The sequence below is a fragment of the Mytilus californianus genome, unplaced genomic scaffold, assembly GCF_021869535.1.
Source record: "Mytilus californianus isolate M0D057914Y unplaced genomic scaffold, xbMytCali1.0.p SCAF_4, whole genome shotgun sequence".
In the NCBI taxonomy this organism is placed as follows: Eukaryota; Metazoa; Mollusca; class Bivalvia; order Mytilida; family Mytilidae; genus Mytilus; species Mytilus californianus.
Window position 1 is genome coordinate 15,142,909 of NW_026262690.1, and position 13,799 is coordinate 15,156,707.

Consider the following 13,799-nt stretch of genomic DNA (forward strand, 5'->3'; position numbering starts at 1 on the left):
ATCCAACGTTTTGTAAAAGTGATATGGCTTTTTAATGAACCAATCTGAAGTAATAATCAATTAACCCTTATAATTGGACATTTCAGGGGCACTAACTCCTATAAGATGCCATTAGATTGTTTCAGACCAAAAGTAACAATTCTTCATTACAATAAAGCAAACATTTTGCACTTGTTGTTTCATATATATCTTTAAAAGTGTTTGAGAAAATGCAAAAACAAGGAAAAGTCAAAATTGAGAACTTGACCTTGACCTTTGACCTTGACCTCATTTTCTCAGTTAGGACCTGGGGACCTCAAATAAAAAGATTCCAGGGTTATACGATTAACGGTCTACGAGTTCAAAAAACATACCGACAAATTTATTTGGTAAAGGTAGATAACTCCTTTAAAATTTCATCGAATCGCTTCAATCCAAATTTGCCAAAAAATTCCCGAGGATGTAACTAACAATTTAGAAAAAGAGTTTTGCCGATATCTTTTTTTGTTATGAAGGAGATGCACACACTTGATAAACAGTGAATAGGGAGATAACTCTTACAAAGAAAATCGTTCGGCTTAGAATGGGTGAAAATAAAAAGCGCATTAACTGTATGATACTATATAAGAAATATCTTGGCAACATATTGGCAAACAAAAATTTTACGTGATAACAAAATTTGGTGGAAGAAACAAATAATAATCAGAACAAATACAATAGGTCTTTCCACAGAAAAGTGGAAAGACCTAATTAAAACCACTTCACCAGAAACAGTTCAATTAAAACCAATTAACCAGAAAGGTGACAATTAAAACCAGTTAACCAGAAATATTACAATTAAAACCACTTAACCATGTTAACCAGAACAGTTGCAATTAAAACTAATTAACCAGAAAGGTGACAATTAAAACCAGCTAAGAGTGTATATAAAATCAACAAAAAGGGGTACGAGTAAAACCACCTGTTAACTAGAAAAGGGACTTTTAAAACCAGGTGATCAGAAAATGAACAATTAAAATCAAACAAGAAAGGGTGCAATTAAAACAGGTAGAGCAATACAGTAGAGAATGCCAATGTAGTTCAACAAAAAGCTGCAATTAAAACTAGTCAACCATAAATTGTGCATTTAAAACCAAAAGTAGTACAATTAAAAACCAACTGTTCACCATCAAGGGTTCAATCAAAACCAATTGTTCACTAGCAAGGATTCAATTTTCAATAAAACCAACTGTTCACCATCAAGGGTACATTTTAAAACCAACTGTTTATCAGCAAGGGCATATTTAAAACCAACTGTTCACAGGCAAGGGGTGATTTAAAACAAAATGTTCACCGGCAAGGGTACAATTTAAAACCAACTGTACACCAGCAATGGTACGATTTTATTAAACCAACTATTCACCAGCATTGGTAAGATTTAAAACCAACTGTTCAACAGCATTGGTAGGATTTAAAATCAACTGTTAACCAGCATTGGTAAGATTTAAAACAAACTGTTTACCAGCATTGATAAGATTTAAAACCAACTGTTAACCAGCATTGGTAAGATTAAAAACAAACTGTTCACCAGCATTGGTACAATTTCAAACCAACTGTTAACCAGCAAGGGTACAATTTAAAACAGACTGTTCACTAGAAAGGATATAATTTAATAGCAACTGTCAGCCAGGAAGGGAACAATATAAAACCAACTGTTGATCGGCAAGGTGTAATTCAAAACCAAATGTTCACCGACAAGGGAACAATTTAAAACCAACTGTTGATCGGCAAGGTGTAATTCAAAACCAAATGTTCACCGACAAGGGAACAATTTAAAACCAACTGTCGATCGGCAAGGTGTAATTCAAAACCAAATGTTCACCGACAAGGGTACAATTTAAAACCAACTGTTAACCAGCAAGGGTGCAATTTAAAACAGACTGTTCACTAGGAAGGATATAATTTAATAGCAACTGTCAGCCAGGAAGGGAACAATATAAAACCAACTGTTGATCGGCAAGGTGTAATTCAAAACCAAATGTTCACCGACAAGGGAACAATTTAAAACCAACTGTTGATCGGCAAGGTGTAATTCAAAACCAAATGTTCACCGACAAGGGAACAATTTAAAACCAACTGTCGATCGGCAAGGTGTAATTCAAAACCAAATGTTCACCGACAAGGGTACAATTTCAACCAACTGTTCACAAGCATTGGTAAAATTTAAAACAAAGTCTGTTCTCTAGGAAGGGTATTATTTAAAAGCACTTGTTCACCATCATGGATACAAGTTAATATCAACAGTATGTTCACCAGCAAGGGTACAATTTAAAACCAATTGTTCACCAGCAAGGGTACTATTCAAAACCCAACTGCTCACAGGAAAGGGTACAATTCTAAATTAACTGTTCAACAGTATTGGTAAAATCTTAAACCAACTGTTAACCAACAAGGGAACAATTTAAAACCAACTGTTAACCCAACAAGGATTCAATTTAAAACCAACTGTTAACCAACAAGGGTACAATTTAAAACCAACAGTCTGTTTGCAGGAAGGGTATAATCTATAACCAACTGTTCACCATCATGGATACAAGTTAATACCAACAGTCTGTTCACCAGTAAGTGTACAATTTAAAACAACTCCACCAGCAAGGGTACAATTTAAAACCAACTGTTAACCAACAAGAGTACAATTTAAAACCAACTGTTAACCAACAAGGGTACAATTTAAAACCAACTGTTAACCCAACAAGGATTCAATTTAAAACCAACGGTTAACCAACAAGGGTACAATTTAAAACCAACAGTCTGTTAGCAGGAAGGGTATAATCTAAAACCAACTGTTCACCATCATGGATACACGTTAATACCAACAGTGTGTTCACCAGTAAGTGTACAACTGTTTCCCAGAAATAGCATAACTGTATTACGCAAATTTTTATTTTAGTTTGATAACCATAGGAGCCGGATTCAAATTCCGATGCACTTTATTAGTTAGATAAATAGCCTGCTTGATCTCTCCGTTAAAAATCCGATCTTGATGAACAAGTACTCTTAATTTCCCTTTGTCGAAACCAAGCAGTTTTGGCATCCTGCTACGATTAATTTCTGTCCTGTTTTTGTTTTCATTGACCATATATATATACTGAAATTTTCAATTGCATTCAATTGATAATTTTTGTTTTGTTTCCGGCGAGAGCCTGCATGTCGACGAGGCTTAACTCAAGGTGTACTACTACCCGGCTGTGTGGAATGGTCAGTCCACCTCAGATTTATCCGGGGTTTTTTTTGCCAGGTTGCACGCACCTTTAAACCGCCTTATAGTATATATGTTGATGTCGTGCAGATGGGCGTGGAAAAAGTAGATACCATTATGGAGTTCTTTCAAGACGACCCCCCCCCCCCCCAAAAAAAAAAAAAAATCAATGTTTACATCTTATGTTTCCAAATCTTTAAACGTTCTTTATAAATCATTGTGGTTTAAGAACACCTATTCCATACTAAGCCTTATTCCGATTGCAGCTTTTCGTCTACGAAATATCTTGCTTCAGTGTGTCAATATGTTTGTCGCATGGTTGTTTGCTGGCTGTAAGAGCTGTCGAGATCATACTTTTTTGGATATCTTTTTAAGCTTATTCTTTAGGGAACTATTACTTATATTAAATATGGGATTTCAATACATAGTTTTCGAAATTTTCGTGACTTCCGCTTTTCCAGTGTATGAACTATGAACTAATGAAGCAGAAACAATAGAACAGAAATCAAAGAAAATCTTCTTATAAAGGCAACAAAACAAATAGTTTATATTCATCAGTTATTTCGAAACAATCTTTCATTTTTGAGATAGTATCTGTTAAACTATGTTATTGAAATAACACATTCAAGTGCATATTGTCGTTTTCATAATTTATTTAAAAAGTTAAAATATTGAAGGTTCAAAAGTGAAAACAGGGGCGGATCCATGTCCGGGAAAAGAGGGGAGTGTAATTGTGCAAAACGATTAAAATGCAACCGACCATATGATTTGTAGCAACAACAAAAATTTCTGAAAAGAAGAGGGTTTATGTTTTCTAAAGATGTCTTTTTGTGAACATTACAACTAAAAAGTTATAAATGATAAATCCATATGCCGGAATAGGTCAAAGTTGGTAAACTTAGTTTAAAATATAAGATTTGAGGTGTTTAAGTTTGGACTAACTGACGGACGTACGAACAACAATATTCAAAATAGTATCCGTATTTGACGGATAGATAGCAGCAAATCATAATTTTTCTCAAAAACTCGGGACCAATTTTACAGTAAGCCACCTCTCTATCAACAAAGCTTGAGGAGTACTCCGATAGTGCAACTAATGGATGGTGTTTATAAATCTCCTAGGTAACGGGAAGCGCCGGTACAGTCCCCTGTCTTGTGAGTCTAAATAACAAATAGACTATGTTCAACACCAAAACCTAGCTAAACTTTCTGCAACTTTATTCAACCTCCCGCAGCCTGTGAGGTTTTCAATTAAAGCATTTATTGTACTTCTTTAGTCCAGTTGATATGACTGACTTATTGTGCAAGCGTTCCCGAGTTGGACCCTCGGTAGGTACAGTTGTAATTTAGGGAGGAAATCATGTTCTATTCAAGTTGTAGTTATAGAAATGGCTGCAATAACATTACACGTTTGGTGTATAAAGTCGATACAACTCGACTGTAAAAGATCGTCTCATATTCCTTCTACACCGTCGTATCTTTGTTTTTTATCTGGTATGTGGTGCATTGCTTTTGGACCAAAATAATCTTTCATTTGCGCCACAACCCATATTCCAATTGCGCCAATATTACCAGTAAGTAGTATATACAATAGATATATATTGAAAAGAGACTCTAAATAATAATGTTAAAACATAGTGTTGATAGCATAATATAACATATTCATCATAAATCGCATTCATCAAAAATCCAAAATGAATGCATAGAACACTGATGAGTTTTTTTTTTAATGCTTAAATTTTACTTATTGATGGTTAAATCATAATTGACTGTATCATTCAATATCGTTATAATGGTTTTGCTGTCCACATCCATTGTGATTCTGGCTTTGCAACTCTTTTGCGTAGATCTATACGTTTTGTCTCCGTTTTTCAATACATTAGATATCCTAAATGTGAGGTCTTAAAAAAATTACAGACGTATTTCCTCCTCTGTTTGTCTCCGAATGAATTATGTTCATTTTGTCACCTCGAACTTGTGAACACTATACAATTTTATACCTTTTTAAAAGTAACTCCTAGTTTTGTATGAGAAATGAGTATGAACGCACTTACTTACATAATGGGGGAAACTCTACAACATTTCTTATACGAGCCTCGTTTTCACGATACAACTTATATTAAATTTAACTTATATTATACCTATTAATTGGCGCAAATAAAATACAATCCTGTGGCGCAAATGAAATGCTGTGTTTTTTAAAAATTGTTGCAAAAGCAATGCGCCCATTGTATGACCAGATGCGGATCCATGAGTTTGAAAAGGGGGTCACCAAGGCAACATCAGGAGTGGGACTTGTAAAAAAGTCTATGCATTACCCCAGCGGCGGATCCTGGGTCCGAGGAAAGGAACAGGGTATAATCCTGGAAAATGTTAAAAAGATTGCCGAGCGTAGGAATGCGATTTTTTTTAACATTTTTTGCCAAAAAAAGCGAAATTTTTCGAGTCACAGGTCATACGAACTCCAACCCCCCCCTTTGAATCCGCCACCGTATTAAATGTGTAGGGAGGACGGGATCCCCGTAAATCCCCTAAATCAGCCTCTAAATTGGCTGCCCAATAAGACAACTATCCACTAAGGATCATAGGACAAGGATATAGACAAACAACTAGTGGCGACTGTCAAATGAAGAAGGAACGTAATGTTGTTAAATGTAAGTCAGAAAGACAAAAAAAAGGAGAAAAAACATACAAAGAGCAACACAGAAAATAAATGCCTTTTCATATATTTATTAATAATATTTTCGTTTTGACTGCATTATAGAATCTTTTACTGATTTTCCTCCAGGTCAAATTCGAGGTCAGAAAACAGGTCACGTTTGTTGCACTTCTTTTTACACTTTCTTTCCGCGTCATCACAGTTGTTGAAACATTTTTTCTTCTTATCATGGTTATTAGGATGGTTTTTTCTGCATTCTTTCGTACACTTATCGTCCTTGTTTTCACATTTCTTCCTGCAGCTTTGTGCTTCAGCGGTTATTAGCAATACCGCTACAATTAGAACCACTACAAATACTTTAGTCTACAAATAGAAAACAAGTAGGCACATAGAATAATTAGTGAATTCAATACAAGTTACTTTCTATTTAAAAAAAAAAAAGAAAAGCAAAATGTGAACACATGAACGCTTCACGCGAGTTGAATATTTAATTTGCTCTACATTTCTGAAACTAAAACTGACACAAGTACACAATAATACTTATTATCTCAGTTGGTGAATATTTGCCCATATTTATAGAGCCCAGAGAAATAATGTGAAATTACCAAAATAAGAGAGCAGTTTACCATAAATATGATTATTGTTTGCTCCAAAATTATATTTTAATACATGTAAAGGATAATTTATTATATTATCATTGTGAATGTATACCAAAAAATAGTTGTAAAAAAGATTTTTTTTAAACCATAAAGAGACAAAAAACCAAGGGTTTTTAATTTTGTTGTCTATTCTACGACGAAACTCTCTCTATATCTCTCTCGATATATAGATAAAAGCAATATTTTAAGTTCAAATAAAAAGGTCAACATAACTACAATTTGAAAATTTCCGGATAATATGTACAAACGCAATCTCACGAAGAAAATTATTTTTGAGAATCTCGCACACCAAAAACAATAACAATAAAAAGTACGTTTGAAATGCTATCAGCTATAGTCACCATAAATATATACAGCATTAATTATATGTATACACATCAACAAATTTTGAAATTTAAGATGTTTCCACTTAAGTCTTTAAGGAATACTCATTATGAATTTAGAAACTGTAACGGGACTAAAGAGTTAATGATCTGAGACAATATGTCTCATAAACGAAATGTTATTATATCTTTATATGTGAAAAGTAATACATAGCCTTATTTCCACCAGAAATCATCTTTTAAAAGACTTTTTTAAAAATACTCGATAATATATGCTAAAACCCATCAATATTAAAGTTTTCAGTCATATTTAAAAGTTATGAAATAGAGAATGGAAACGAGGAATGTGTCAAAGAGACAACAACCCGACCAAAGAGCAGAAAACAGCCAAAGGCCACCAATGGGTCTGCAAGGTAGCGAGAAAATTCCGCACATGTAGGCGTTCTTCATCTGGCCCCTAAACAATAATGTATACTAGTTCAGCGAAATGGTCGCCACACTAAACTCCGGAACATACAAATGAACCAAAATTTAAAAAGAAACGCATCATGACTAACAAAGGCTAGAGGTTTCTGACTTGGGATAGGCGCAAACATGCTTATTATCTGACAACAGAATAAAAAAAAACACTTGGGAAAATAATTTTGGACAGGGCACATCTATTGCTTTTAACATCTAAAAGTCCCTTTTTATTTTGATTCGTGGAACACAAGATCAAAATAAAACAAAAAATCAAATAAAACGTAACCACTTATCTTAAAATAAATTACAGAACATAAAATACACACAAAACAACAGGATTATATAATACCGTATCAAAACTGCTCTCAATTCCTTAAAACAAGTCTATAGCAACACGTATTCAATAGTAAGAGTAAGTGTTAACAAAACCGATCAAGAACACAAAACAACAGGACCATATAATACCGTACAAAAACTGCTCTCAATTCCTGATAACAAGTCTAACGTCACAGTACCCAAATTGCACCGAGTACCCAAATTGCACCTATTTAGCAAAAAAAAAAAAAAAGCAGCGGAAATCTTACAAGATTAAACAAGACTAAACAATTTGTATTTTTATGATTTGACATTATGCACGTCATCCAACATAGCTAGATTTATGTAAATATGCACAAAACTTTAATTGTATATATCATCAGATGAAGTATTCACTTGAAAAAGTAAAATCTACGGAAACGTCGCCATGCGACGTCCACAAAAAGTCATCTTTTAAAAATTAGCTAATAAAACATGTTACAAGCATCCATTTTTTAAAAATGAATAGTAAACATGGGCTAATGTCGAATTGTTCTAAATATTTGACGAAATGAAACAAAACATCTGTTATTCGATTTTTAAGAATATGAATTTAAGCATGAATGCAATTTGGGTACTCCTCATTACAGAATCATGGATCGTTTGGAGGTCGGTTCAAACCATTTTTCTATGATTCAATATGGATTCAAAATTAAATTGGCGGAACTATATAGTATCAAAATAAGGATACATCTACAAAATAAACTCAGAATGGAAACTTTTGTCTTGATCAAAAATAAGCGTAGGTGAAAAAGCTGTCAAGATAGGTGCATTTTGGGTACCCTCACATTATAGCAACAGTATTCAACAGTAAGGGTAAGTGTTGACAAAACGATTAATAACACAAAACAAATTTTAATTTAAACAACGAACAGATAAGAAATATTTCAGACGCAAAGCAAATATTTTCAAACTTTAGTGTTCGTAATTCATATATATGAAATTCATTTAAGACACAAAACTTAAAAGAAATGATTTTATGTTGATCATATTAATATAATTAAAATAAAAATTACCTGCATATCTGCCTGTTTGTAGAATTTGTCCCTCAATCAAATCTGAAGCCTGTTTTATAGATCATTAGTTATCGCCTAAAGATCATTAAAATTTTTAACTACTGAATTTTCAATAAAGGAATAATTATGTTTGATGTTATCATACAATCGAATATTAAATATTTCACTTCTTATGATTGCTCGCTTCACATATGTTTGTAAAAGAGGGACGAAAGATAAATGATAGACTTATTGTCGTCAACTGATTCTCGCCAACAGTTTAATATCATTGTGAATTATGATTGGTCAGCACACAAATGTATGTCTAGGTGTGCCATAGTATAGCAAACCGTTATTATATTTATTCCATTTTCAAGATATATTATAAAGTTGATAATATATCTTAAAAACTAAATAAGATATTTGATAAATCAATCATATAAGATATCTTGTGTAGCTTATAAGATATCTTATAACGTTAATAAGATATCTTATAATGTTAATAAGATATCTCATAAAGTAAATAAAATATTTTGTAAACTTTTAAATATATCTTAAAAACTTTACAAGATATCTTGTTTAAAGCTATATAAGATATCTTATTTAGTTTAAAAGATATCTTATAGGCCCTCTCGCTAGGGTATATGATGGTCCTAAGAGCCTTCTTTTAAAGAATATAGGATTGCAAAAGGTTATTTTCCAGTTCAAACGGAGATATATACTACGCGTTGGGTATTTTCTTTTCAAGGATTATACCGTCAATCAGCAGGTTTTCGGTACTTTTGTTTAGCACATAATTCCTATTTAAAATCACTATAACAATTTCTTGCCTTTATGGTATTTATGTTTCCTACTACACTATTACACTATTACCAGTGTTCAAATTCAATTTTAAGTATTGATACCCTGTCCTGTCAGTTATATGCTCACTTTCCTTTAAAATATTATGAAAATTCCTTTCTAAATCATCTTCTACACACAGGCAGAGATAGCCTCAACTAGATTTGGCACTAGTTTTTTTCTCATTTTTGTTCTTAATGCTCTTCGTTATTTATTTGGCCTTCTTACTGTCTCAAGCGTCAGTGATGAGTCTAAGGTAGACGAAACTAGCATTTGGTGTAATATATAATGCATGACAAACGTAGTCGTCTCCCACCCTATCCACCATATCCACCCAATGCTGTCAGCTTTGTGGAGATCAAGGGTATATGTGATAAAGAGCATAGTTGAAGCAATTTCTACCTCTACCTTAGTAACTTTGGTCAAGGTGGGGAATCTCTATGTATGGAGACTAAGAAACGGATAGCAAAACGATAATAAGCTAAAATATATCCGTCTTTGACGGACAAAAATCAGTAGAACATGATTTAATCATACAAAATTTCCAATGTACTAACATGTACTCGCTCCAACAATAAGCTAAATGATTACTCCAATTGCACAACTAAAGTGTCATGTTTATATAAATCTTAATAATTTGGTCTCTTGTAGATAGAACAGAGGATGGAAACGGGACGTGTGTCAAAGAGACAACAACCCGACCAAAGAGCAGAAAACAGCTGAATGCCACCAATAGGTCTCCAGCTCAGCGAGAAAATTCCCAACCTATGAGGCGGACTTTAGCTGCCCTCTAAACAATAATATATACTAGTTCAGTGAAATGGACACCACGCTGCTGTCTCCTTGTTAATCATACCATATCTCCTTTGGCGGTAAATACAGTCAAGGGAAATTATTCCTACATATTAAAAGTGTAAACCGTTTTGAACATAAGTGGAATTTTAATATGCATCATGTAAAAAAACGTCCAAGTAACACTTTTTAGGAGAGTCAACATGAAAAAAAGACAACTAGATATGTCTCTTTAGGAGTGTCAACACTGTAAAAATTAAATCCAAATATCACATTTTATAAGTGTCAACACAGTAAAAAAGACCTCCAAATATCACTTTTTAGGAGTGTTAACATTGTAAAAAAGACACCAACATATCTCTTATAAGGAGAATCAACATTGTAAAAAGAAAAAAAAAATCCAAAACAAGACATTCCAATACTTCTTTTGCGGATGTGTCTATATATCTATACTTTAATTAGAAGCGGAATTGTACAGACAACACACCAACCATGAATCTGGTAAACTGCTGTTGCTTTTGTATGATGCAAATTATAGAAAGGTTTAATTTTGGCATTTTGGGGGGTTTATCAGCTCTTCAACGAATATATTAGGTATTTGATTTCCAAATATTTTGGCCTCGAACAGAGGAGCAATTAATTGTGGAAATGCCTATCTGGTGCAGTAAAATTGTTACTGTTAATGATATTACATTCATCTTTCATATTAGTGTGGGGATGGGTAACACCAATTCTAAATATTAAGATGTATTTTATTATTTAACTAATACATAAAATGACGATTATATAAAGCTCTATAAGTAAAAATCGTATTGGTATTGCTTCTAAAATAAAATGAACACAATTAATAGTAAAAAGTTCACATTCACTTTTCATAATTCTCAGAAGAACTCCCAGCTTATACTATGATTTTCTGTTATATTTAGGTTCAAACCAACTAATTCTATAATCTGCAAAAAAAATTAAAATATCCAATAAAAATCTAAGCTTTACGATTTTAATTTTCCTATGGTCAATGAAAATAACACTTTAAAAATTTTGTGCGTCCGAATCACATTTCTTGATTGACCTTCACCAAGAACGTTCAAAAATTTGAAAGCTAAGATTGTAAAGCTTCCTGAATACGTGATGAGCTATATTACTACTTACAACGATTTCACAATGAGAGATGTGATCTTGTGTTAAAACTACTGCAACTATGTTATAAGTGTAATAATTACAGATATTTTTAATGTTTTTGACCGTACCATTTACCGCTGAATCGGGTGATACACGCGTAGAAGAAAATGTCCCGGCCTCACTTCGTTATAAAAGTAAGACTGATATTATAACTTTTTTTTGGGTCTTTATTCGACATAATTTATTGTGTATTTTATTTGAATTATAAGTAATAAAGATTGTTTACAAACTCTGCAAACTCGACGGCTCATTTGCAAGCTTAATTTCGGGTTTAAATCAGTTTGTAAGTCGGCCGAGCATACACGTCATTAAACTCCTTAAAAATTAACTTCATGGCTATAATAAGAGTCTTGTAGTGACATACAGTTTTGACAAACCATGATTTTTTAAGTTTTTATTACGTTTTTTGAATGTATATTTCACTTTTGCAATGAATTATTCATTATTAATTAAAAGTTTGAATACTTTTTAGCATTCTGGTAATGCTTCCAGACCTTAAATTAATAACTTACTTTTTCTTTACTCCGTACACTAGATGTAGGGATTTGTACTGAATCCACTATTACACGCTCTGGAAATCCAAAAAGTCCATATAACTCTATCGTATCAATGACTAATGATGCTGCTGCTGTATAACCACTTTTAACAACCTTATACTCAAGGTATTTCCCCTGTAAATATACAAAATAAAAGATACTGATACATGTAGCATAAAGTATTCAACAAAAGAAAGAAAGCATATAGAATGTAGTTTTCCAACAAGTATTTAAGAACGTGGGTTATAAGAAATAGGCAGAATATACCATGGGGACATTAAAAAATATCGAAAACAAACAGACAATACCATATTCTAAAAGAAAATAGATAAAAAGACAAGAAAACAGTCTGCAAACACTATATAGAAAACTAACATTTTAAGACTAAGCAATGTGGAAAATGTAATGCGAAAATAATGGAAAATCGGAAAGAACTACAAACAGACAAAATATTCCAAACCAACAATGCAATTTTTCTTGAAATCTCTAGAAGGCATTTAAATACGTACTATATGAACAGATTAATGCTAAAACTGTCATGCAATTTTTCTATAAAGCTCAAAACTCGTATTTGAATGTGAAAAATACAGACATCAAATGCAAATTAAATGGAATACTCGCATTGTGTAAAAATGCTAAACTGAATTATATGTGAACATTGCTGTTTCATAACAAATTAAGGGCATCACGAAATAAGTTCATTGAATAAGTTTTAAAGCTTGATTTTAACAAAAGATGTCCCAAGGTTACTGAGATCAACTAAAAAATTAAGAATGAACTGAATCATTTAAACATTGTGTATGTTAACAAATATCCGTTAAGAGTATAGAAATCAATTAGAATATCTACATTATTCTACAGGAACTAAAAGCTGATATTTACTTGTGGAAATTAATATATTCTATAACGCTTATTACTAAAATCTTAAGTAGAATCTCAGACCGTATATAGGCTAATTACCTTTGTTGCTGACATTTCCGCTTTTAAATATTCTCCTCGGGTAAAAGAATCTTCAACAGAAAAAAAAACATATCCAACAATTATTTGTTTGCTTTGAAATGTTCCTGCTTGGGCTTGTTATTCATTTAATGATACTTCTTCAAAAACATACAATATAACAAGGACCAATGATAAATCTATATTTGAGAAAGTAACTGCATCAATCCATTACCAAACACTGCTTATCAGCTTTACCGGTATTTATCCATATAAAGTGAATATAAAAAAAAACATCTAACATACCATTAATTCAAAAGGAACCGAACTTTAAATTTATACAAGAATGAACGCATCGTGCTATGCATACAACCACTCGTAATTAAGAGTGTCAGAAAACAGGAAATATGTGTCCCACAGATCCTAGATATATATTTACCAATGAAATATCCATCACACCCTAACCATACTTCTCTAGCTTTTTTATGATTTTTTTGTTTACCTTTTGAATCTCCATCATCCCAGGACAATCATCCAGTTATATTATATATACTTACTTATATATTATCAACCATCCCACAACAATTCTCCTCTAGCAGTTGTATGATTTACTTGAAGATTCTCAACCATCCCACAACAATTCTCCTCTAGCAGTTGTATGATCTTAGTTGTAGATTCTCAACCATCCCAGAGCAATTCTCCTCTATCAGTTGTATGATTTACTTGAAGATTCTCAACCATCCCACAACAATTCTCCGCTAGCAGTTGTATGATCTTGCTTATATAATCTCAACCATCCCAGAACAATTCTCGCCTAGCAGTTGTATGATTTACTTGTAGATTCTCA

At 32.6% G+C, this 13,799-nt stretch overlaps 1 protein-coding gene and 1 long non-coding RNA gene across 2 annotated transcripts in view; both read right to left on the minus strand.

Moving 5' to 3' along the window:
• Positions 1-5,927: 5,927 nt before the first annotated feature.
• Positions 5,928-8,826, minus strand: LOC127737555 (uncharacterized). The gene is made up of 2 exons (XR_007999686.1): positions 8,691-8,826; positions 5,928-6,239 (listed from the first exon to the last, which is right to left on the minus strand). It is a non-coding gene; the product is annotated as an uncharacterized LOC127737555 (long non-coding RNA).
• A 2,213-nt stretch (positions 8,827-11,039) lies between these two features.
• LOC127737543 (sucrase-isomaltase, intestinal-like) overlaps positions 11,040-13,799 on the minus strand; it is a 51,673-nt gene continuing 48,913 nt past the window's right edge. Inside the window, exons 21-23 of the mRNA XM_052248372.1 lie at positions 12,977-13,026; positions 11,993-12,151; positions 11,040-11,251 (exon numbers count right to left, since the gene is read on the minus strand). Of these exons, the coding sequence (XP_052104332.1) occupies positions 11,183-11,251; positions 11,993-12,151; positions 12,977-13,026 (278 nt within the window). The 3' untranslated portion in view covers positions 11,040-11,182. The remainder of the gene's footprint in view (positions 11,252-11,992; positions 12,152-12,976; positions 13,027-13,799) is intronic.